Raw genomic sequence first — 25,087 nt, 5'->3', positions numbered from 1 at the left:
CACAGGATACTTAGTGGTTTGCCAGCCCTACTGAGTTCCCATCCCTTTCCCACACATACAAGTGCACACAGAGTTCACAGAGATTCCTGTATGGATTTCAAACAGACTGGATTTAAGAGCCCACAAGCTTTGCAGATCTGGAATCATACCTAAGTAACAGACCTTCGAGGTCCTGCTTTACGTAAGAATTAAGGTCCAATTTCACGGGCAGCTTAAACTGTCACTAGCTGGCACTGCTGCTGCTGAAAGAGGTATCCAGACTCTCTGCCTGTCCTTGACTGACCCCATCCATTGTGCCAGCAGAAGTTTCTGGCACTGGTTCACTCTAAGAAGGCAGGCTTTTGACTACACCCTTGTGCTGCTTCTTCCAAAAATAACTTTGTATTTGTATTCATTTTTCCCCCCACCCAATGCTACAAAGAGCTGTACAATGAGCTGACATGATGCAAAGAGCTACAAACCCGGTCTAAACTCCTACTCCTTCATTCTGCCCTACGTCTGTGCTTAGCTTCATGTGCCAGGGGCAGTTCACTGACATTCATGTGTCTATTAAAGATAAGGGCAGAAGTTCTTACAACAAAGAGAGGAAACATTTAACCACAGCAGCTACGTTTCAGCTCTGTAGAAACTTCTCAAACAATATGAGCAAGGAAAAAATAGCACAAAACAAAATCTCTTCCAGTCCCATTTTTGCTTCTGATGTCAAGAAGAAATAATGGAGAAAGGATCCTTTTTGTCACTGGAAAGCCAGTGAGTAAAAAAACACACTTTGGAAGATAAGCTTTTTAGAGGACTTCAAATGAGGGCTGCTTTGTGTTCTGCAGGATGTGCACAACCTGAACACAAACCACCCCGCTTTTGTGTCACTGCTGGTAAGGATGGGCTGAGGAACAGAAGTGAAAGAGGGGATGGGGCTGTCCTCTGTGCTCCCACAGTCTTGTGGGCTCCCCTGAGGGAGTCTGAGTGTTCTTGTAGATTTTCTGCCAAGAGGAACCGGGCTTCAGGCTGTGTCCCAGCTAGCGCAGTCCCAGGGCTGGCAGGGGCATGGTGGTGGGGTAAGGGCTGCTGCAGACATGGCCCTCCCCGAGCAGCAATCCTGCCCCAGCCTGCCCAGCTGAGCACAGGCTCTGCACGGTTTAGTGCAGATCATGTTCCTCCTGAGCAGTTACATAAATACAGACAGCATCATTCTGGAAATGGGACAGAGTAAGAACTAGCTGTGAGCAAACATCCACTGAGATTTGAACCCTTTGCATTTTTTTGGTCCCCCAAAACCTTATGAAGATCTAACAAGACTAATCCTTTACACAACATGTTTACAGCCAAATACTTCAATTATTACTAACATCAAGTTCACTGGTGCAATATGAAATATAAGAAAATTTTTGTGAATTTTATATCCTGATTAATCATCCATGCTTGTAGATCATTTTTTCCCAGCCTACAGGTATAATTGTGAGATATTTTGAGATCTTTCAAAGGCAAGTATTACTCAAAACTCATTTATAAACAAGAACACAATGGCTATATTTTTGCTTTCCTCAGCATATCTCTGGCTGCCTAAGGAACATAGTAAACCAACTGTTCTGTTTACTCATCTTTAGGAATAGAGCTGAATAAAAAACAGCCTTTTTTTTACACAGGGATATGCTCTCCTCATCAAAGATTGACTCTTTGAAAGGTGTCCTTAAAAATCTTAATTGTTTTTAATAGTATAAACCTCATAATCAGAATTTAAACCTAAACTTCTAATAATGGTAGTGTTGTAAAAAATAGCATTTAGAAAAAAAAAAATAATAACCTGTGTGGTCCTATGATACATCTCTTTCTAGTGTATCAGAAATGTCTTGTATCCCTCTGGTGTTAAGGATTAATTTGGGCCACTCTTCTTGTCAAAGTTAGTAAATACAACTCTCTTCCAGCAACAGGTATCAAGCAAGGTTTAAGAACTTTAATCCTGAGCCTGCCAAGAGAAAACAAAAAAGGCAACCCCCCCTCAAAGTGCCTTAGACATCCACCACCTTGGACTTCTCAGCGCCTGACTTCAATTATTCTCAACACCAAAAGACGTCAGTCTTTGTGAGAGGAAATTCCTGATCCACAGAGCAAGCTAGAATGACAGACACAGAATACAGCAAATAACAGCAGCACCTGTGGAAGTTGCAAAACACATGGATGAGGTTAGCAATAAGGGTTGAAGGAAGGGAGGACAACATAGGATTGGGGTTTTGGTTGTGTTTCTGGCTTTGCAGTTTGTCTTTCACCTGCACTGGAGAACATGGGGGTTTTACTGATTTCTGTTTCTCATCAAGTTAATAGAGACATGCTGCGGGGCAGCTTATCTGAAAAACACCATACCCTGAGATGGTAAAGTAAAAGCTGCTCCATTTAGTCCCTGTCATCCAAATTGGTGGTGTGCTTATTTAATAATGAGTGGTTTTGCTAATGGCAAGGATGCTCGGATAATTAAAAGGATCAATTTCCTGAAGAGAGTATTGCTGTAGGTTTATATAATTTAACAGTTATTTTTGTCCAGAAATCTTCTCACTTCTTAATGCATTCAGCATTCAATAGCTTTAACTAAAAATGCTTTGTTTACATTGAGTGTAAAATTCTAGTTACAGTTATATGGGTTGAAATGGGTCCTTCTGTAATTGAAGGGACATTGCTGGCAATGTATCCAGGCTGGTTTTCCAGGGCATACAGCCCAGACACAAGTCGAGTTCAGGATGTGAAAACACCAGTCTTAGTTCAAGGTCCCAGTCAAGACTATACCTGGTAGGGGAAAAAAAAAAAAAAAAAAAAAAAAAAAAAAAAAAAAAAAAAAAAAGCCAACCCAAACAATTTAAACTATTTTATGGAAATAAATTTTACAGTCTTACCTTTTAACAATTTATGTGTAACACATACTACACAAAATATGACAGGTGTGATGAGTTATATTTAAACAGTAGGTCTCCAATCGCAGGGTAATCGTAAAACACGCTTTCCTTGAGAAAGCCTGTATTTGAAATGTGAATTACTAGAAGGCGTTAATTAATGACTTCTTCGTTTCAAGTTGTGCTCAAACGGAGCTCGGCGATTACAGCCAGCTCTGTGGCCCTACTGTTAAGCTGCTGCTGACTGCAACTCTGAGCACGCACCGAGCAGAGGCGGGACGAGCACCAGCGACTCCTCCCGGGGATCCCCCGGGTCAGGCGCTCTGCGGGGGCCGCACACGAGGATGGACACGGGGATGGACACGGGGATGGACACGAGGCCGAAGCCGCTCCCGCCCCTCGGTGGGGGCCCCCCCCCGCGCTCAAGCCCAATTATGGCCGCGCGCGGGGCTCGCGCGCCGCCGGGCCAATCAGGTGCGGTGCCGCGGGCGCGCGCGCTGTCCCGTGACGGCGCGCCCCCGCGGGCAGGGCGGGCCGGCCCCGCGCCGCGCAGCAGCGACCGGCAGCAGCGGCGCGGCCGGGATGTCGCGGAGCGGCGCGGCGCTCGGCAGGGCGCTGGCCCGAGGGGCCGCCGCCAGGTACGCGGGGCGAGGCGCGGTGACCGCGGGCGTGACGGAGAGGGGCCGGTTTCCTGGTTAGAAACTCGCCTCCTCTTTGCCCGGGACAGTGGCAGAGTTGTGAGCAATCCGCCGAAGGAATTAAAAACTGAGGAAGCGCTCGGGTGTTTTCCCTTCAGATAATGCGACGCGTTCCTTCTCACCTGAGCGTGCTTAAGGCTGGCTGCAACAGCTTGAGAAAAACAATGTGCTTTGGGGAAGAGTTAACCTTGGAACTGAAGGGAAAAAGAGCAAGCAGATGAGAGAGTGCGCTTTGAAAATCTTAGTGTAAAAGGTTCACCTGTCACCGGTGTTATGGCAGCGCTGGTGTGTTTCTTTCTGAAACTCTGTCATCGTCATAAAAAGTGGAATAGAGATTGGTTCATGACATCAAATTTCATGCAATAATTCGACAAAACTGTTTACTGTGCAGTGGTATAATATATCACTGGGCCACATTTTTTACTGTATATCCTTTATGGTATAATCTTAGGGTTGTGTTTGCAATAGTAAATTCGTTCAGTCTTGGTAAACAAAATTGCTGTTCTAAAGAGTAATTTATTAGAGTCTCCAGGGCAAAATCAATTGCTGGGTGTTTGGTATAAGGAAACTCGTTAAGTAACTGCTTGCAAACTAAGATTAAATATGTTTCTAGTGGAAGCTGCAAGGATCTTGGCAGCTGGTTTTAAGCAAGCAGAAGCTGGATCAAACACAGGGCTGTGTCACTTGTAGCCTCGGAGCTGGGGATGCTTCGCTCCTGCAGTTGTCCCCGGAGTGCACTCTGTACCTGCTGCCAGCTCGGCAGAAACTCACTGTGCTCAGTAGTAGGCTTCAAGGGCTCAGGTGGTCAATTAGTCTCGTGTGCTTATTCAGACTGAGATGCTAATGAGGACACTCCGATCTTTTGGATACAAACAGCTGTTGGCAAAGAATTTGAATGGGATCGACTCTTGTCTCACAGACCATAAAATTGCATCTCACTACCCTGATGAAGGTATCAGTTGGGGTATAGTAAACACATTTGCCCTGGCGTGCTCCTGGCACTAATTTCAGTCTTTATACTGAGGAGTTAAGAGAAACATTTTTTTCAAAAAAGTTAATCTTCAGGCTTAGAAAATTGTGTAGTTATTTAAAATAAAAATAATTTTTAAAAAATCACTGAATATGGATCACTTACACATGTGTGTCAAACACTAGAAATGCTTCCTTTTCAGGCCATGGTGCTGTGATCAGTCCTCGAGTGCTCAGGGAGAAAGCAGTGAGGGGCAGGAGTGAGTGATGGAGTAAGAGCAGTGTGAGTGGAGATGGCTCTGTCACCGGCAGAGGATAAATACAGAGGTGGCAGGTGTGCCTGAATTCCAGAAGGGACTTGGTTTTTCTTCAGTGGCCCAGGTCAGGTTCACAAAAACATATGACAGTCCATGGAAACCAAAGGATTTCTTCAAGAGGTCTGCTTTCCTGAACTGGGACCCAGCCCAGCACATTCTCACAGCATCTGTTCTTCAGATAAAATCGGGAGAGGGGTAGAGTCTCACCATACTTGTTAGCATTATAACCTCTTAGCCTTGCCTTCCTCGAATGGCACCATAATTGTGACAAGGACACTGTCTCTCAGCAGCTGAGAGGTTATTTGTAGGGATTGTTTTTCATCCTCGCGGCTGAAACAAGTTTTATCTAAACTGTATGAAACAATAGACTGGCATGGCATTACAGTAAAAAACGAAACCAAGAGACAAACCCTGGTGACTGGTTTGGACTGTGTCCTGTACATAGCCCCAGAGAATGGAATTTAAATCAGCTCCGCAGAATGAGGTCTGCTCCAAACATTTGAACACCTTCTGTGAAGTTGGTTGAGGCAGCTACAATGTTACTGGCACCCTTCCAGCATTCCTGTCAAAGCTTTTCCTTAACAGTCTTGTATGGTCTGCCTGGAAAAAAAACCAGACTTTGTCCACATCCCTTGAGATACTGTTCCAAACATTTGCAGAGCTGTCTAAAGGCTGTTAAAGTGGACCGATCCTTTCTTAATTTTGACACAATACTTCTGTCCCATTTTAGTTTCTTTTCAATTGCAGTGATTACAATGTGTTTTTGGGCATCATGCTTCATATCCCAGTTGCATAGTTGTTTTTTAAAGTCTGTACAGATTGTTTCTATCCAGCTGCTAGTGATGATTATTTTTCTCTAAACTCAATACCAATTTATTATTTACTTGTCTCCTAATACCGTGACAATATAAGCTGATGTTCTCAGTCACGGCTAACCGCTGTAATTTTTTTTTATTATTTTTAAAGAACATATTGGTAATTTGAATTAAATTTAATTTAATTCAAAATTGGTAAGTAATTTGCTGACTAATTTGGTGCTTGGTTAAAAAAAAAAAAAAAAACACACATCTACCTGTTCATTGTGTCTAAAAAAACCAATAAAACAACCAATCAAACCAACCAAACCCCAAAGAAGCCTAGTTCTGTTTTACTTAAAGTTCTAAGCTCCATTTTTAACCAGAATCCAGAAGTATAATCCTGATTACACAGTTAGAGGAAGACCTGAGTTACTCATTAGCTCATGTTTGTAGAGTCACTGAGAGCAAATAGTGGCATTTTTACTTTCCTGGTGCCAAAATTTAGACACTTCTGAGGCAGGATTTTCATCATGACTGGCCTGATCTGAGCAAAACCAGTGATTTAGCAGAACTGTTAAACACGATGAACATTTGTTAGATTTTAGTGTAGATGTTCACAGAGAACACTGAGGTGCAATCTTAGAATTACTGGTACTTTTAAAGGTGATTTGTTAAGTTTTACTTATGAAAACACTGCATCCAAAGTTCTGGTAATATTTTCTGAAGGAAATGTTGAAAGGTGAGTAGTAAAGCACCTTCTGAAAGGACTTTCAAAATGAAATTGTCTTTTTAAGAGGAGAGTAGCAGCAGAGGGATTATAGTAGAGTTCAGCTTTCTATGTCCAACTGAAACCTTCTCTACTTTGTGTATTCCAAAAGGGTGAAGTATTGCAAACTATGCCTTGTTGCAATTAAGAAAGCCTGTTCTAAGTGCATGTGAGACTTGAATGTGAACTCAAGCTGCCATGCGGCCAGTGGTTAACGAGACCCTTTGTATTTCACTCTGCCAGTTAAGTCTGTCATGACTGGGAACTATTTTTAGTTTCTCTTAGGGGAAAAAAAAAAGGTGCCCCTTGTGGTTTTGACAGTTTGTATATTGTTATGAGCCTTCGTTTTTCCATCTGGCTGTCATTTCTGTAATGTTATACAAGAGACTGTTCGTCCTACCTGAATGCATTGTTATTTATTTTGCTGATATGAAGCACACCTAAAAGCATTTTCCCTGTTCCAGGCACTTGGCTTCTTGCGGTATTTTGATGACCAGAACTTCTCCTTTGCAAGCACCTGTAATGAGCCATACTTTTTCAAGAAATTTCTTCAATGTTGCTGCACCACTAATAAATAAAAGAAAAGAATATTCTGAAAGAAGAATTATAGGGTTGGTATAAAACTGTGGAAAGAGACTTTAAATGCTTATTGATTTTGTATTTGCTGTAATTAATCCAAAACACAAGTAGTTCAAAAGACTGAGTATTCCTGAGGACACATGTCCCTAAGACTCTGGGAACCTAGAAAAGAGTTTTGACTTTCAGAATTTGCAGAGATCAGGTTTACCAGTCTGAAATCGAATATAAAAAAAAACAGGAACCCAAAATCTTTGGCTCATAGCAAGAAACAGCAGAAATAACTGTTCTGTTCCATGACAAAACAAAACCGACCTTGAAATGGAGTAATACACTAATAATTTCATCTAGTAAACTGTGAATAAATCAGCAGCTGTGAAAACTTTGTTCCATTCTCTCCCAAAATACATGCTTAATGTTTGCACTTACATTATATTATATTTCTCAAGATTATCTTCTTTCTTTAAAAGAAGAAAATTAGTTAGTTCTGTAATGAAGAAACTTCACACAGAAAAAGGTTTTGAAACATTTTTTGCCTTAGAGATAGTGGGAAAATCCCAGTTCATTTAATGATACTGGGATCTACCCCCAGTCTCATGTCCACAACACTATGAACTGTGTATTAGCTTTTTTTTTTCCCCCCCACTATATTTAACATTCCTTGTTGTGATAATTCTTGAACTGCTGCAGATCTCGTCTAGTCACTTAAAAAGGGCCTTTGTCCAACACTCCTCACGGCTGAGCACTGTTGAACATGTGCTTCATTTTAAAGGAAATTAAGCACATGCTTAATCCCACCTGTTTCAGAGTCAGAATGAAAAATTAAAAGCCATAGCTATGTAATACTTTGCCATGTTACAGCAGAATCAGCTAAAGTGTTGCCATAGTATTGTTTCATCTGATTTCAATATCCTGCCTGAGCTGGGGTGTTGGACAAAATGAAGTCCAGAGGTCCCTTTCAACATCAGCCATTCTGTGATGCTGGAAGGTTTTTCCATTGCATCTGTTTTTTAATTAAACTTTTTTATTTGGGCTAAAATAAAGAAGGTAGTGCTCCTCTGTTTAAACCTCATGAAATATAGCACTTGAGTTTTGGTACACCTTGCCACGAAATGTGGATTTTATATATATATATATATTTTTTTTATTATTATTATTTTTTTTTTTTTTTTAATGTCCAAGATCTGCTTAAATGAAGACACAGCTGTGCTGGAAAAAAATGCTTCCATTTGAAGTTTATGAATGTTTACCTGATATTGCAGAAAGCAGCAGGCACTAGGTTTATTATTCGCTAAATTACTGCTGGATGGTGTATAATATTTTGCTTCTTTATGCAAAAGCAACTGCCAGGGTATGACTTTTCTTTCCTCTTAATTAGCAAAGCTGCATTTTCAATTTCCAAAATCAGTGGTAGTGACTATGTCCACCTTTCAACTGCCAATGCCCTGTATGCCATCTTTGAAAGTTTTTAATGAATTTGAAATTAAAATACCTCGTAACTGTAATGTTCCTGTGTCTATTTCCAGGTATTCCATGCAGGAAATGTATGAAGTTGTTGCTGTTGTGGAGAATTACAAACTCTTTGTTCCTTGGTGTAAAAAGTCAGACATACTCTCGAAGCGCTCTGGGTACTGCAAAGCACAGCTAGAAATAGGATTCCCTCCTGTAGTAGAGACGTACACATCAATTGTAACCCTAGTGAGACCACATTTAGTTAAGGTAATTGCAATTTTTTTCCTCCTAACCATAATTTTCCTTACTCTTTTTTGTTGTTGTTGTGGTTGAAATTTGAATATTCCAGGAACATCTTGCTTCAAAACAAAATCAGTACTGGAAGTTCTTTGTCTGGCTTAAAACTTGTGTTGCTTTTCTAAATGAAGACGTTAATGGTTTTTTTTGAGTAGGGGGGGGTGTTGTTTGTTTGTTTGCTTTTCTGATTGTTTTTTTGTCCAAGCCTCTCTGAATGCACAGTAAGTACTCAGTTAAAAGTTACCTGACAGCTCTAGTTTCTGATGCCTTAATGAACTTGTTGTCATTACTTTCCATCTCACAATTTTAACTACTTAATATGAAAGGCCTAACAAAAAAGGCTAAGCTTCAGTGCGATGTGCTGATGAGATTGTTACTCAATATATTGATGAGAAGACAAAAATGTAGATTTAAAGTCAATTTTTTACCATTAATTTGTTCAGAAGAGAAGCAGTTATATTTTTCCTTTCAGCTTTTCAAGAGCAATAATTAAGAGAAAAATAGAAAAGTGTCAAGGAAAACATTTTAAATGATGCTTGGATCTTCTGTTTGTTTGCCTTATATATTCAAATCTGATTTGCTAACGAATGGCTCAGAATAGATTTCTTATAGCAAAGCTGCCTCTCCCTTGGCAGATCCTATTTGGTTTGGAATAAGTGGAAAGTAGTGGAAATTATAGCAGTTGATTTCTGTTCAAAATAATTGTTTGAAAATCTTTTTTCACTATTCTTTTCTAGGCTTCCTAATAAGAGACACTTAACAGAAAATGAGTTTCTGAGGTACAGGGGAGATGTAAATTGGAAAATGAATATGCAAAATGCCTTTATTCAATATCCTGACTGATTCTGGAAAGAAAAAAGAATTTTCTCCCTTTATTTATTTAAAAAAAAAAAAAAATGAGCAGCTATAATGGAAAATCTGTGATTTACATGCTGAGAGCTTTCCTTTTCTACAGCTCCCTGAGAAGACAGGCGTTTTTCTTTCACACAGCTATCAGATTGGCTTACTAACTCATTTTCCCTCTTAATTCACTCAAAAGAAGCATTCTTGTCACAGAAAAAAACCCACAAAAGTGGTAAGGAAAGCCATTTCTTCACATTTCCTCCCCCGAGACTCATTAGCCTTTTCTCTGCTGCAATTACTTTTCCTAGAGGTTTACATTATCTCTACAGAACTGCAGGAACATTTCTAGGGAAGTATTTGTGTACTTGGACTATTTCACTGTCCTCTCAAGTAACTCCAGGCAAAGGAACCTTGTGTGGTGCTCAGGCACAAAATGAGAATGCATTTGTTGCTTAAGGTTTTCCCTTTTTTAGAGCTTAAGCAGTGGAAAAATCAGATTGGTAACAGCAGTTTTTGCTGAGGGGGAAAGTATGGAGTGAGTTTGCTTCTTTAAGACTGGGAGAAAGGGGAACACAGTGGCAGTTTTCCCATTTTTCCTGCTGTTTTGACAGCAGTAGGGAAAAGCAGGCCCGGCTTTTTGTATCTAATCTTCCCTCTACTCCTTCCCTTTCTGATGCAGAAGTGGCAAGGCCGTGCATTATCTCATTCCTGGAAAGAAACGGAGGTGTTTGCTGGTGATTAATCTTTGAGATGAGTCACCTTACCACAGCTTTCCAACCCAAGCTACAACTATTCCCTGGGGGCAGTCTGTTGGAGCAGAGCTCCTTGGGGTAACAATAAGAACTTGTGAAAAAAAAGACCCAGAAAAAGTTACAGGAATTTTCTCTACAAATTCCAAGTCAGCTGAGGTTATGTATTTGGATGTTCTATGCATCATTCCACGGATCTGTTTCATGACACTCGACACACAATTTTTTCCTCTGCCTTGGAAGGACTTCAGTTATTTTGCCATAATCAACAACTGTGCATATAGGATCTCATGCTGGCTGTGCTGTAAGAACAGTTTTAACTATGCCATCACCATCACTATTTAACAAAATGCCAACACAAGCTTCAGTGATACCTGTTTGTCACATTTGTAAAATTTGCCTAACTGTAGCTTGATTTTTAAAACGTTATTTTAGGCATCATGCACAGATGGAAAACTCTTTAATCACTTGGAAACAGTGTGGCGTTTGAGCCCTGGTATCCCTGGTTATCCAAGGACGTGTACATTGGATTTTTCAGTAAGTATGGAGATTAAAACTACCACATGCTAGGAGCAGCACATAGAAACACTTATCTTAACTGAGGGGGCTTTTTTAAATGCCTGTACTATTTCTTGAAGCACTTACACAGAAAACAAGTTCACTCTAGTCAATTCTGTCCAAAAAATATTTTGCTAGCTTTACTGCTGGAAACCACTTCAGTACCTTCCAGAGACAGCAGCCTTCTGTGAGGTGTCCATGTATCATGAAGCAGTCTAGGACAGGCACAAACACACTCCAGTTTCTAGACAGTCAAATGCAGGAGAAATGCTAAATGTACTTAGCTATTTTCTTTAATTACTCTACAGCCTAAATGCTCTTGGTACCAGAAAGTCAGCATTCTGCCATCTATCCTGTTTGGGCTGCAGTTTGGTCAGTTTAATTTCCTGTCTTCCAGTTTTACTCTTTCATGTATTTTAAGCCTTACTCCTTCCTTCTCTAATGCAAGTGTAATAGATTTTTGCTGTCCCTAATCTATGATGGGATATCACTGCAGCCCAAAACTATTGCTCTTTAAATCCAGTACCTGATTTAGCCTGATTTCTCTCCCAGAAAAGCTGTTTCCATTCGAGTTACTGCTTTTCTATGTTGTCTGTTTTGCCTGCCATCGCATTTTTCTTGCATTTTATAACAAACTGTAGGTGTTGCGTTGAGCTGGGGGTTGTAACAGGCTTCAAAAGTACACAGAGATGGGCTAATCCTGCTGCCATCTGCTGGAGTACTCTGCTTTGAAAATTATCTTCAGGAAACAGGAAAAAGCTTTCAGAGTATTTTTAAATTAGCACATTAACCTCCTTGGGTTATTAACTTTCAGCTTACTACTGTGTTATACTTCATACAGTTCAACAGTAAAAAAATAATCTACAGGTGCTGAAAGAACCACATTTTTAATAGTTTGCATGTTATGTGCTCATGTTATTTGTATTTCTTTAGACAAATAAGTGTCAGTTCTTTCTACTACCATATAAGCTATCTTTTAACCCAATCCATAAATCAGTTAAAAAATGTGAATTAAGCAACTCTTTAAACCCTACAAACTAAGTACAGGCTCTGTGAGAAAACAGCACCACACCTCCACAAACCAAAGCCACATTTTGACATTTCAAGTCAAGAGCTTCAGTTAAAGGGAGTCAAAACTGAACTGGATATGGACATTTTCATTTTCTTGGGGGAACACTATCAACACATCTTAGTGCTTACCCTGTTTTGAGGCAGCAGATCCCAAGGCAGCTGGCTGAGCTTAACCCCTGCCAGTTACAAGGAGCCTTGCTGCTCCTTGCCTCTGGGCACTTGCAGGCAGGGATGATAAGCGTTTCACAACAAACTCCTCAAAACAGGCCCTGCAATTCCAGATACTCAAGAGAAAACTTTGATTTCAGGAATGCTTGTTTGCTTTAGAAAACATTATTTGAGTTTCAGGCTACGCAGTTTCCCACAAGCTGCTGTATCCTGTTGTGCCAGCCTGATTCCAGGAGACATCCATGTACAGCAGGGACCTTTCCTACTTTGCTTTCTGCTCTGAAATTATTTGGTTCATAGACTGAAGCACACCACCATTTTTACCAGCTGCAAACTTCATTAATGTATGCCATACCTCAAGACTGACATAATTGCTGAACGTGATGCCAAACTTATTATCCCAGTCTGCAGAACTCTGCCTGCCCTAAATGACAGCTCTCAGATGTGCAAGAGGCACATTAATTTTACTGATGCTTGAGGTGAAGCAAATGCAAATGAAGCTACACTTGGCTTATGGGCCAAGCTGCTTAATTACATCTGTGCTACTACTTTGCAGTTAACATGCATTGCTCATAAGGAACCAGGGAGAAGCTGTATTTGCTCCTTGAGGCATTAAATCTGCTGATTTTTCAGGAATGACAAAAATGACTTAACTCCCAAATCCATTTCATTGACTGCTGGTGTCAGGTGGGAGATGTGGCACACAAACCAAATCTGTAGTTTTAGTCATTGAACTGCTTGTTTGAACCTACCATAACTACTGCCACCAACGAGGAAAGGCTGATTTAAAATACTGGCATTTAATAGGTAACTATTTCAAGCTGCCTTTAAGTTTCTTGGGTGTGCACCAGCTTACCTGTTAGTCTGCTGTCTTGCCATGCACGATTTTCTTCAGACAACTTTCGTCCCCCAAGTGAATTCTGTGCACAAAATAACAATTTTTGTTTGTCAGTAGTTTTTTAATACCCCAAACCTCTTTTGTAGTGAATAATTTATTAAAGAAAAGACAGTTTAGGTAAATGAAAATGACTGCTTCAGAGAACAGAATGAGGGGATTTTTTTCTAATGGAGAAGCCCAGGGGTACAGTCCTCAGACCAGGGAAAGTGGGTTTCCTTTGCAGTCACATTCACCTATTCCTCAGTTTTAACTGTTCTACAACTTACCTGCAGCCTTCACTGGAGATTCTTTGTAGAGTTGTCTATTAGTAACAACATTTTACAACAGTACATACAGGTTAAATAATTATCTTTTATTTTCTTAAACAGATTTCTTTTGAATTTCGTTCACTTCTACACTCCCAACTTGCTACACTATTTTTTGATGAAGTTGTAAAGCAGATGGTTGCTGCCTTTGAAAGAAGAGCATCCAAACTCCATGGCCCAGAAACCAGCATCCCTCGGGAGCTGATGCTGCACGAAGTTCATCAGACGTAAAGGGAAAATGTAAGAAGCTCAGCTATAAACTTGTTTGTACACCTCATTTGTACAAAGTGCCGCGCTCCTCCTTTGGGGCATCTAGTCCTTATCTGAGCTGTGGGTGTGATCTTACCCTGTGCCAAACACACCTGCTCAGCCAGACAGACACACAACGTTCAAAGCTGCAATCAAGTGCAGCCTAAAGCCTTATCAGTAACAGCCAACCCGGCAGCTCCCGTAAGCCAGGCTATCTCAGGCAGCCGTTGAATGCCAAACGGCTCCTGGAATCACGGCCCAAGCTCTGCCTCAGCCAGGCTCCTGGGGTTTTCCAGCACTGTAACACATTAACTCAGCTTTGTGGGAACGTAGCTTCACAGCATCAACTCAGCCAGCTCCCCCAAGCAGAGGCCAACTGACACACTGGCTTCCCAGAGAATGGCACAGCTTGGCAGCCACTGAGGAGTGGTGCTGTTAATCCAAATGAATAGCAAAGGTAAGTCAGGGGTCTCCAGCCGCTCCTGGAACAGCAGCTGCTCTTGAACTCCCCTTGTTTTCAGGGATCAAAAGCATAAGGAGTACTGTAATTGGAGTGCAGCAGTCTCACCTATAGTCAGTGGTTCCCAGTGGACCTGTCTGAAATTTATAGTACATTTGACAGGCTGAACTTGCTCCTTGCCACTCCTTCCCTGTTTTACATTGCACTTTGGTTACCTCCATCTCATCTAATGCAAACAGAACAATTTAAAACAAGTGTTACCTCTGAGAACCAGGTACCAGTGCTGTCCTCTCTGCAAACAGGCAACAAGAGGCCCTGCACTTCCTGCAGACAAGCACAGCCAAGACCAGCTGTCATTGTAAATCATACAAGAGAGCACTAAACCCTCATGCTATGAGGTTTTTCAGTACCATACTCCCACTATGATAATGCCATCTCGATTAAATACGCGTTCAGTACTTCTGTTCCTGAAATATTCTCTTCCCAGTCTCTGAAGAAACCAAATGAATAGGTTTGAACAGAGTCTAAATCCTTACTTAATGCTGCCTTGCAATACCAAATTTCCTTACTGAAATGCGGTGAAGCTTCAGGCCAGGTGCCAAAGCTGGTCCTTTCTCTGCAGCCTATGTAATCCATATGGTTGCTACACAACAGGATATTAAATAACATAGAAAGGTATGTTTCAAAATAAAGACAGCCCTGAAACAGTTTCAGACCATTTTACTTTAAATTAGAATGTCACACATCCCATCTGTGGAAGGATAGTTCTTATTAAGGGCAGGAAGCTGGGGAAAGCAACAGCTGGATTAAGGTCATTTGTACAGAACTGAGAAGTTGTAAAGCAATTTTGATTGTTGAGGCAGAGATAACCATACAAACATAAACATGTTTGGGAACACCGTTGTTCTACAGGCTGGAAAGCAGAAAAGACTCTACACAGTGTTAGTAGTGGTGTCGGGTCAAAGAACACAGAAAGGGGCAAAGCAACATTTCTAGTGCAAAGTAACTAAATCCTGCACCCCGACCAGAAAGGAGGAAGAGAAGAACAGAAGACTAAAGGTGAGGAGGTAACCACGTAGAACAGCTGAGCAAAGGAACTATTTCAAAACCCCAGAACCATTTCTTAGCAGACTTACCTGTTAGATCCCCTCAGGGCACTTCCCCCAGGACTGTGAAAGGTACACTGGGTCTGTTCCAGCACGTGAAAATCAGATAGAAGGTAAAATAAAGTCAGTGCACGTGCCTTGTTTTCAGAGCATCGTTTAATATTTCAAAGAACTGTAATGCAGTTCAACTTAGATATTTCTTACCAAAATTAAAGCACTTGCATTTCTGAGAAACATTCTAGACAAAGGAATGTTTCTCGGAGTGAAATGCCCTGTCATTTTTTCAAGCATAAGTGTCAATTTCCACTAAATCTTAGAAGCAGCAGCAGGCTGTCCAGGCTCTCCCATAACTATGGCTTTGTGTGCAGATGAAGAAGGTGATACATTTTGTAACTTTTGAGCTGTTTATTACATAAAGGTCACATAACTCTATTTGCCTACTTTGTACACAATTGTCTAGTCTCACGCACAGTGGCTTCCAAGTTCTTCCTAGTACTGGCAAGCACCGAGAAATTCTGAAATAGAATATCAAGTGCCTTAATTAAGTTCAAATCAGGACCTTGGTAGATGGATCTTGCACCCAGTTATCAGGAATGTACAAATGTCTTTATTCAAAAAATACAAAATAAATTATCTGTAGGCATGGACAATGACTGTAAACAATTACACGTGTGTTAAATGAAATCCGGTAACTGATGGTTACAGTGATTCTTTTCAACACCAGCCTCACTTCAGTCACTATCCATCCTCTCACACTGATAGCTCAAGTTTTTGAAGTCAGAACTGTCAGTCTTCAACAGCACAGCTCATGATCCATCCCTACCCCAGGAATTAGAACATGCCACCTCCCATTCCTCCACCCATCCCACCCATTCCTCCCATTGCCGGCTCCTTTTCTTCTTTAGGAACTTCAGTCACCACTGCTTCTGCTGTTGAGAGGAGAGACGCGACACCTGCGGCGTCCATCAGAGCAGTTCTCACGACCTAAAAATAGGCAAGAAACAACTTAAAACCTGCTGACCATCACGGGAGGTGAGAGGAAGCAATGCCGAGAATTAAGATCTTCAGGTTACCTTCGTTGGGTCTATGATTCCTTTTTCTACCATATTCACAAAGTCCCCGAGCATTGCATCGTAGCCAACTTCTGACGGGCTCTGCAGGATTTTTTCAACTATCAATGATCCTTCGACACCAGCGTTCTTGGCAATAGTCATGGCTGGGATTCTCAGTGTTCTCTTGATTATTTCAATGCCTGCAACAAACAGGATAGTTGGAGTTGCATGTACAAACACCACTCACACTGCCAAGGAACGCCCTTGGGCTGGAGATCAATACAAAGAGAAACCCTCCAATCAAGAACATAACCTAGTTTTATCAATTCCAGGAGGAAAGGTTCTTTGCTACTTGACACTTGCCAACAAATGAAATCTCTGCAGAACATTCATGCACACTTTAGTTTTATTTCTACAAAAAGTAGGAAGTATTATTGCTCTTTATGTGTAACATGACACAAAGCCTTCTTCCATTTGGTTTGCCACAGTTTCTTGGGCATTATTAAATTTTGTCTGTCTGCCATGACTTTAACAGCCAGCTCCCAATCCAAAGTGTCTGCCACTCTGCTGGGATACTGCTGATTTACTGCTACTGGGTCTTTCACAGTCCAGTCAGCAATACAGTGACAAAGTTCCTTCGCACTCAAAAGCGGAGACCGCCACACCAAAGAACCGTGAGGTTCCTGAGATCAAGTAACTAAAAACTCATCAAAAGCGATCTGCATTTCATCTGATAAAGCCTCAGGACAGGAGAAAGCCTGCCTGTATCACTCCCACACACATCTTTTCGAGTGCTTTGCTTACCAATTTTCTGATCCTCGTTGGCCGGAGTTAAGGCATCCAAGGCCGGGATGCAGCGCAGCAGTGCACAGCCACCGCCCGGGACGATGCCTTCCTCCACGGCCGCACGGGTGGCGTTCAGGGCGTCGGTGACCCTGTCCTTCTTCTCGTTCACCTCCACATCGCTCGTGCCACCCACCTGCGAGCAGCAAGCCACGCGTCAGGATCTGCACCAGGAGCGGGCTGGGACAGCGCTGCTGCCGCCAGAGTAAGCGGCCAACGCCTAGAAGTGCCAGAAAGCCAACCCACCCTCTCCCATACTGGCAGCCTTCTTCTGTGCCTCAGCACTCAAGAAGCCTAAGCTTTAGTTCATCATTTCATCAAGTTCTTAATACCTTCAATACTGCTACTCCATCAGAGAGTTTGGCCAACCGCTCATTCAGTTTCTCTTTTTCATATTCACTGGTGGTAACCTCTAGCTGTTCGATTATTTCTTGAATGCGTTTTTCAATCTGAGCCTTTTCACCCTTCCCCTTAAGGAGCATGGTGTCATCTTTCGTCACAATGACCTCTCCAACTTTACCGAAGTCATGAGGCTGAATATCTTCCACATTTAGGTTCAAACCCTCTTCTCCAAACACCTGGAAGAAATCATGGGAGAAGCTGGAATTCACACGTTCCCCATACATGACTTCTTTTATCTACAAGCACACGAACACATACAACAGGCTAATGGTGTAAAATAACCACATTACTGCAGTTCCACCCTCTGAGTGAAGAGCCTCTTCCTGAAACCCAACCTGTATCTCCCCTGACACAGATTTATAGTGTTTCCTTGGGTCCTGTCACTGGTCATCTCCTGGTACTTTGAGAAGTTACAGATATTGACACTTCACTGACTTCAGAATAGTTTGCTGATTTGTTATACTGTGCTGCCATTAGCTTAAACGTTAAGTTTTATTTCAACAGGCTTCTGTAGCCAATATTATGCTATGATTTTGAAGTCTATATTAAAAATAGGGCAGCATAAAGGGACATTAATCAGTGCATCAACTATATGCAAGATTCAGTACTAAGAAAATCATCCAGTCCATTCCAAATATTTTAAATAATTATATTTGCCATCTGAGTCCAGGCAACTGTGAAACAATCAGTTTTATAAGGCAGCACGAAAGCTTTGCTATTTCTAAGAAATTGCCTTGGAGTTCCTCCTTCCCCTTAAAAACCTAAATCCTGCAAGAAATCATGTGTGACTTCAGTCAGTTGCAAGGAAGTATCACTTATGGTGGGCCAGGAGTGTATTACACAGCAATTATCACTGTCTGCATTAAAAAAAAAAACCAGGAAGATTCAAACACCAGTTACTATTACATTTTTTAAAGAACAGAACACAACCTGTAACCCAGCAAATACAAGCCAAGGACCTAAAAATGCAGATTATTTTCCTCCTTAAAAAGCATTAACATTTCTTGGAGCAAAAAGTCACTAAAAACATCATTACTTACAGCACCGCCAGTAGCAATCGCCATGTCCTTAAGTTGGTTTTTCCTGTTGTCACCAAAACCTGGTGCTTTTACAGCAACAACCTGAAGGCCAACCTTCAGTCTAAAGAGAAAAATTCAGAGAATGAGTCAAATTACTAAGCCAAATTATTTCAGTGCAGCTCTAACAGTCAAGCAAAGAAACCACTATGAACTGGCTTTTCTCAAAAAGGTAGTTAGGACACAACTGAAGTTCTGCCTGAGTTGATATAAAGCTGCTGTTTCTCTGGCACATGTAAAAGAACAAACAGCCTTACACCATAGGAAAAATGGATTTTAAGCCTCACCTGTTCAAGACTAGAGTGCTGAGGGCTTCTCCATCAACATCTTCAGCAATGATGACCAAAGGTTTGCGGTTGGCATTAGCAATTTCAAGAGCTGGAACTATGGACTGTACACTAGAAATTTTCTTTTCACTGATTAAAACGTAAGCGTCCTGGAATTCACATTTCTGCCCTGCAGAAACAAAATGCATTATCTGAAAAATTCCATTACAAGAACATATCAAGCATTCTTTTAACTTAACCAGCTCTTTTGGAGCAACGGTTGCACTTTCCAACTGCATTTAAAAACAAAACAAAACAAAAAAAAAGACAACTTGTTTTCTCCAAGACTCCACTCTCAATTCTACATTGTTCTGCTGTGTTGCAAGGCCAGCCTGATGTTCACAGGAACACTTTGCAGAGAAGAAAAAACAAGCCCCAAAATGCCAAGCTTTTACCAAGTTCAGGTTTTCTGAGGAGAAGGACCCCCTGCTCTATTTGCTGTGGTGCACAGCATACGGGAACATAAAGCCTTTAACAGGTGCCATTATTTCTGACTGACATGAGCCACCGTGTTTGACGTGGCTTATTGTTAACTCACCTTTAGTTGTGTTAATAAAATATGGAGAAATGTAGCCTCTGTCAAATTTCATACCCTCAATGATTTCCAGTTCATCGTTTAGAGTTTTTCCATCCTGTTTAGATGCAAGAAAGTTTGGGTTAAAATCTCCCATTTGCTACCAAAAGCACAAGTACAGTTTTAGCATATTATGCACAACAGACTGAAAGGCTCTGGATCCCTCATCAGTTTCGTGTGCTTCTCTCCAAAACAGAAGGAATGGAAGAGAGAACAGTGATCAAACTCTGATCTAAAGGAGCTGGGGAGGAATTATGGTGGGAATTATGGAATGTGAGCTGCAGCAGCAGCATCATGTGACAAAAGGAGAAGAGACAGTCACTTGGCACTTTGTATGTTGCCAGTTCTTACCTTGACAGTGATCACACCCTTTCGTCCAACTTTCTTCATTGCATCAGAGATTATATTGCCAATTTCCTGATCTCCATTTGCTGATATTGTGGCAACCTGAAAGAGTAACACATTTCATCTCATTTCCCAATGCAAAGTGTTTCCTGACGATAAAAAAAAGCCAGAACCCTTTGCAATGCTCTCATTTCTGACAAGGCAGGGCAGCTGACTGCAGCACACTCACAGCAGCAGCCAGGAACCCTGTTTGAAGGGCTCAGGCTCTTGGGCAGCTGCAGCAGAGCCAGACTCCCTGCACTGGGCTCACACCCAGACCATGTCCAGCCACATGGACGAATAACCCAGGACCACCAAAACACCTGAACCTGATCTCCCACAGCAGATCTGCCACACCCTCAGGACCCTGCCATCACTTTCATTTACATCAAAGCTTTGCTCCCATCAATCCTTCCCAAGTACACACATTTATGTTTTAAAACCATGCTTTGGAATGAATCTTGAAGATGAAAAAAGCTGCCCACTTCTGAACTAGCTTCTAGCAGTACAATTGAAGACTATTTCTGGTGTACAAAGAAAAGTACCAGTGTCAGATGCACACAACCTAACTTCATTAAACCTGAGCTCATAAACCTTTCTGAGAAACAGCTGCCTAAACTTGGGTTACGTTTTATTGTGCTTTTTTCTTACCTGTGCAATTTCTTCTGGAGTTGTAACAGGTTTTGACAGTTTCTTCAGTTCCGCTATGATGGCATCCACTGCCAGCATCACCCCTGAAGATGAACACACTCGTGAGCAAACAAAACAAGGTACAGAGCACAGAAAACACAAACCAAGCACCCACCCACCACAACAAACAGGTTTCCTTGCAAACAAAAGTCCACACTGCAAAATCACATTGTTTGCACGTTCAAAACCAAATATTCTTGTTCCGTACTGTCATTTGTATATGTAGTGATAGGATTTTTGAAACTGGTGTGAGATACTGTCACGACTAAAATTTGCCACAGATTTGTTCACATGGCTATTGTATTAAATGGCTATTGTATAAAATGGCTTTAATTGGAGTTCACTTACAACAAATTAAATAAGTCAACTGCATGTAAAACAGTAGAATGATTAGAAAAATTAATGATTGTTCAGAGTCTGTGGTATAAGAAAAACAGTTGTGTTCTCTAAACATCACTTCACGTAACCCTTTTATGGTGGCTCTTCAAACAGAAAACAAGTGAAATTTAGCATATGAAAAACACAATACAGCAATCAAATATTAAATTCAACAGAAAAAAAGTTACCTCTCCTGATTTCTACTGGATTGGCTCCTTTGCTGATCTTCTCAAAGCCTTCCTTGGCGATAGCACGTGCGAGGACTGTTGCAGTAGTGGTTCCATCTCCTGCTTCTTCATTGGTATTGTTGGCAACGTCCTGGACTAACTTGGCTCCAATGTTTTTGTATTTGTCTTTCAAGTCAATTGCCTTTGCTACTGTCACACCGTCTTTTGTCACTTTGGGACTCCCCCAGCTTTGTTCAATAATAACTGTTCTTCCCTAGGGGGACAAACAACAAATTTTAAATCCAAGCCAACCCACAGCATGTTACTCCTAAAGAGCTCAACTGAACATTTTGAACAGCCTCAGCTGAACACCGTACACAGGGCATTCAGCTGGGACTTCTCAAGCACATACTTTGATATTAAAGTTCTCCAAAACCAGAAAAATGGTTCAAAGGCTTTGTGCTTTCACAGAATGAGGCTCCATTTTTCAGCCATAATGCTTAATATCACAGTCTGCAATTAAGTAAGACTGACCTTAGGGGAAAAAAAACTGAAGAGATTCCATCTAATGCAAAAATTTCACCCAAAATTAAAATATAGCAACTCAAAGAACCAAATTTCCAGAATTTTCATCAGATCACAGTAAATATTCTTTGTGATTGAAAAACAACTAATACAAAACTCAATTTGTTGCATGTGCTGGAAGAACAAGAAAAACAGACTTGCAAACCTCAACAGTGATTAGAAAAAAAACCTAAGAATACTTCAAATTTGTTCAGGTGTAACAGTAATTTCTCAAACACTGCAAGTTACCAAGCTTTTCTCACCTTAGCTGGCACTTGGGTCCAAGTGCAAAACTGGACTATTCTATCCAGCACACACAGCTAACATGGGAAACCATGGACCATGGGGGTACCACAAGGGAAAAGCACCTGCACAAGGACACTGCTTGTTCACAGATGAATTCAATGCCAACAGCTACCCAAACAACCACGTTCCAGTTTGTGCTGGAGCCACCTCTGGTCTACTGCTGCACTGAAACTCCTCTACTGTGCTGACAGCTGGAGCCACCTCAGCACTGCCTCTCCCAGCCAGCCCTGCACAAGCCCCCTGCCCTGCTGTGGCAGGACGTGCTTGGAGCTGACCCTGCTGCCTCCCTCCAGACTGTGCCAGGCCAGGATTCCCATGCAGCACCCAGCGCTGCCGTGCCCCTCCCCTGCTCAGAGCCCACACATCTGCCTCAATGACTGAAGCAGCTCTGGCTGCCTGCCAAGCACGAGGCCTCGCTGCTCCTGAAGCACAACCACCCCAGCAGCAACTAGGAAAGGTTCTGCTTCACTTACTCAGGCTGAGCCTGGTAAGGTGCTGAGCTTACAGAAACTCACCTCTGTGCCATGGAACAGTTACGTCAAAATAATGCATTCTCTAGCTTATAAAAGGGATTCAAGAGTAAGAAAACTCCTCTCTGGAGGAGCACACTACCAGTACATTTCCCATGCAGTGTCTCCTAGTTTGCTAATTTTATTTTGTATTTTGATGTGGTCTTATTCCAAATGTTTGATTTGCAGCTCAAAGAGGAGCACAACAAAACCTACAGATTACAAATCACGTGAAAGGGCTTACTCAGCAAAAACACCTGTCTGTGTTCCTGAAGAAGGGAGCAAACTCCTCCAGTAACTGCACAGGCATTGAGAATGGTCCTGCATACTGAGAACCTGAGCTCCCACACAAACCAGTTCTGTTTAACACGCTGCAGCAGTACCAAAAGACTGTGTGAGACTGCAAACTGGCTTCCTTAACACATAGAACAATGCCAAAGGAAGTTTCCTCACCACAGTGATGTTTCTTAAAAATGCCAGAAGCAGAATCAGGCGCTGCAGCACAACCCCTCCATTTTTACTAATACATGGGGAACAGCATAACAAACAAAAATCCCCTAAAGTTACATGAAGTTGCATCAGCAACTCTGCCCTTCAGCCAGTGGATCAGAACCATGCTTCAGCATTCACAAGTAGCCTGATCAAAAGAAAATTGAGTTAAATTAACCAACTACACTTAAACTTTGTTCTTTTATGGAAGTAGCCACTGGTTCCTGATAGAATTGTTCCTTAACCTTCATCTGCTCAGCTTTATGGCATTTTTGCCTTTGAATAAAGCTGATAGAGCACTAAGTGTGCAGGAAATACATGAAATAATGTTACAGAAGATGAACAGCCCTCAGAGGAACTATCATGCACATGCTATTACAGGAAAGAGATATTCACATGAGCCCCAAGAAAATCAGTGTCTCTTCCTCAAAAGGAGGAATCTCATTTCTAGCCCTACTGCAGATTGCATGACTATGCAGAATACCACAGCTCGTTTTCCAAGAGACCCAGACCTCCCTTACAGGACAGAATACAGAGTGACACAAATGAATGCCACTACCACGAAATTTCACTTAGGCTGGTAACATTCACCAGCCAATTGAAAATTCAACATTACACTTTGGATGTTTTTTAAAGCTTGTTAATATTTAAAGCTAGAGTAATACAAAATTGCAATCTGTAAAAAAAAAAAAAAAAAAAAAAAAAAAAAATTAACAAAAAACCCCAAACACCATTAAAAACCCAACCAAGCCTCCCATGTGCTAATTAACCCACCCCATGACAGGGGCAGTTACATTATCTACTGCACTGCTACAGGTTATCAACTCAGCTGGTAACACATTATGCACATCTCCTTCACCTTCAAGCTGTTTAGAGGAATATATTGTACCTTTCACAGGAATCCAAGCAATTTTACTTTGTTACTATGAAAAGTACACGCACCACTGTCCCACTTTCGGCGACAAATAGGAGACTACAGCTGCTTGCAGGAGTCTGTCCATGCCCCTACCCCACTGCATGGCAAATCCAATCGCGCGGCTTCACCGAGAGAAACCCAACAACTGTTCCCTGTTACGGCATTGTCAGCCAGGTCTGTGCTAACTAAAGGCCAAATCTTCCATTACCTTTGGCCCCATGGTGACAGCTACAGCATCTGCTAAAAGATCTACTCCTTGTAGCATCAGAGCTCTCGCGTCTGCTCCGAACTTCACATCTTTTGCATAGGCTCGTGTTAGATGGGGGGCGAGGGCTCTGGACACCGGTCTTATCTGACGGAGTACTGTAGATAAACGGAGCATGTCTAAAATATTAAAAGAAACGTAGAGAAAAACAAAAGCATTATGGCTTTGCACGACTACTTCTACAGAAAAATAGGGGGAACGGATTCAGGAAGTAAAGCAGGCATGACGAATCTTTAATTTTTCGACTGGCCGAAATGGAGACACACGAGCGACCGCAAGTACCGGGGCCGGGTGTCCCCGATCCTCACGCCGAGACCCGCGCGGCAGCAGCTCCTCCCTGCGCGGCCTCCAGCGCCTCCGAGCTCCTCCCGCCGAGCCTTCCCCCGGAGCGAGGCAGGACACGGCGAGGGCACCGCGCAGCGCCCGCGGCTCCATGTGCTCAGCGCGGGGGCCGCGCCCGCCCGCGGCTGCAGCGGCGGGGCCGTGCCGAGGAGCGCTCGGGTAAGGCTCCCGCACGCCCCTACGCCAGCAAGGGCAGAGAGAACAGAGACAAGGCCGCGGCCGCCACCCCGGGCCCGCCGGAGCCCCCACGCCGGGCAGGGCCCCGCGGCCACATGGCCGCTGCACCAGGACGCGCGCAGCAAGGTCAGCGCCGCCCGCCCCCCGCCGCCGCCCCGCGAGCCGCCGGCACCCCGCGGGAAGGTGCGGGCCCCGCTCCCGCCACCCGGGCGCGACGACCTCACCGCGGCCGCCCCCCGCTCCCGCCGCTCGGGCCCAGCCGCTCCCGGCGCGCGGCCCCCGCGGTAAACCCGGCCGCAGGGGTAGGGCCGCCGCGGCCTCCCCAGGCCAGAGAGAGCGGCGCGGGTCCGGCCCCCCGGCCGCGTTCCCGCTCACCTGCGGCAGCGCGGGAGCAGCACCGCGGCTCTGCGGACTCGCGGGGCACGTCTGGCGCGGCGGCGGCGGGCGGCGCTCGGCACTCACCGCCTCA

At 42.8% G+C, this 25,087-nt stretch overlaps 2 protein-coding genes and 1 long non-coding RNA gene across 4 annotated transcripts; 1 reads left to right on the top strand and 2 right to left on the bottom strand.

The window, feature by feature from the left end:
* Positions 1-2,462: 2,462 nt before the first annotated feature.
* LOC120755127 (uncharacterized) lies at positions 2,463-3,273 on the bottom strand. Its single transcript, XR_005701640.1, has 2 exons — positions 3,144-3,273; positions 2,463-2,775 (listed from the first exon to the last, which is right to left on the bottom strand). It is a non-coding gene; the product is annotated as an uncharacterized LOC120755127 (long non-coding RNA).
* Positions 3,274-3,408: 135 nt separating this feature from the next.
* COQ10B (coenzyme Q10B) lies at positions 3,409-19,435 on the top strand. 2 transcript variants are annotated; one of them, XM_040069733.1, is made up of 6 exons: positions 3,409-3,517; positions 6,891-7,037; positions 8,529-8,721; positions 10,779-10,880; positions 13,407-13,583; positions 16,064-19,435. In XM_040069733.1, the coding sequence occupies exons 1-5, from the start codon at positions 3,462-3,464 to the stop codon at positions 13,572-13,574; spliced, it is 666 nt and encodes a 221-aa protein (XP_039925667.1). In that variant the 5' UTR covers positions 3,409-3,461; the 3' UTR covers positions 13,575-13,583; positions 16,064-19,435. The 2 variants fall into 2 exon arrangements, with proteins under 2 accessions (XP_039925667.1, XP_058277363.1); XM_058421380.1 differs by lacking the exon at positions 16,064-19,435 and having other exon boundaries at positions 13,407-15,294.
* HSPD1 (heat shock protein family D (Hsp60) member 1) lies at positions 15,743-25,082 on the bottom strand. The gene is made up of 12 exons (XM_040069732.2): positions 24,994-25,082; positions 24,043-24,218; positions 21,072-21,324; positions 20,467-20,549; positions 19,783-19,878; positions 19,396-19,489; positions 18,819-18,987; positions 18,496-18,595; positions 17,386-17,631; positions 17,015-17,189; positions 16,232-16,410; positions 15,743-16,142 (listed from the first exon to the last, which is right to left on the bottom strand). Exons 2-12 carry the CDS (start codon positions 24,214-24,216, stop codon positions 15,990-15,992), a joined length of 1,722 nt encoding a protein of 573 aa, XP_039925666.1. The 5' UTR covers positions 24,217-24,218; positions 24,994-25,082; the 3' UTR covers positions 15,743-15,989.
* Positions 25,083-25,087: the final 5 nt, after the last annotated feature.

Source organism: Hirundo rustica, chromosome 7 (assembly GCF_015227805.2).
Source record: "Hirundo rustica isolate bHirRus1 chromosome 7, bHirRus1.pri.v3, whole genome shotgun sequence".
NCBI classification, from domain to species: domain Eukaryota; kingdom Metazoa; phylum Chordata; class Aves; order Passeriformes; family Hirundinidae; genus Hirundo; species Hirundo rustica.
The sequence above is the reverse complement of the archived record's forward strand: the minus strand, read 5'-3'. Positions and strand labels throughout refer to the sequence as shown.

Bases quoted from the DNA above. Each gene is read 5' to 3' on its own strand.
- HSPD1 (XM_040069732.2), bottom strand. From the start codon at position 24,216: ATGCTCCGTTTATCTACAGTACTCCGTCAGATAAGACCGGTGTCCAGA. The intron at 20,550-21,071 runs GTAACTTTTTTT...GTTCATCTTCAG, and splicing joins TCCAGTAGAAATCAGGAGAG to GGGTGATGCTGGCAGTGGAT. The intron at 16,411-17,014 runs GTAAGCAAAGCA...TGTTTGTTGCAG, and splicing joins CAACGAGGATCAGAAAATTG to GCATTGAAATAATCAAGAGA.
- COQ10B (XM_040069733.1), top strand. From the start codon at position 3,462: ATGTCGCGGAGCGGCGCGGCGCTCGGCAGGGCGCTGGCCCGAGGGGCC. The intron at 7,038-8,528 runs GTTGGTATAAAA...GTCTATTTCCAG, and splicing joins TCTGAAAGAAGAATTATAGG to GTATTCCATGCAGGAAATGT. The intron at 8,722-10,778 runs GTAATTGCAATT...ACGTTATTTTAG, and splicing joins TGAGACCACATTTAGTTAAG to GCATCATGCACAGATGGAAA.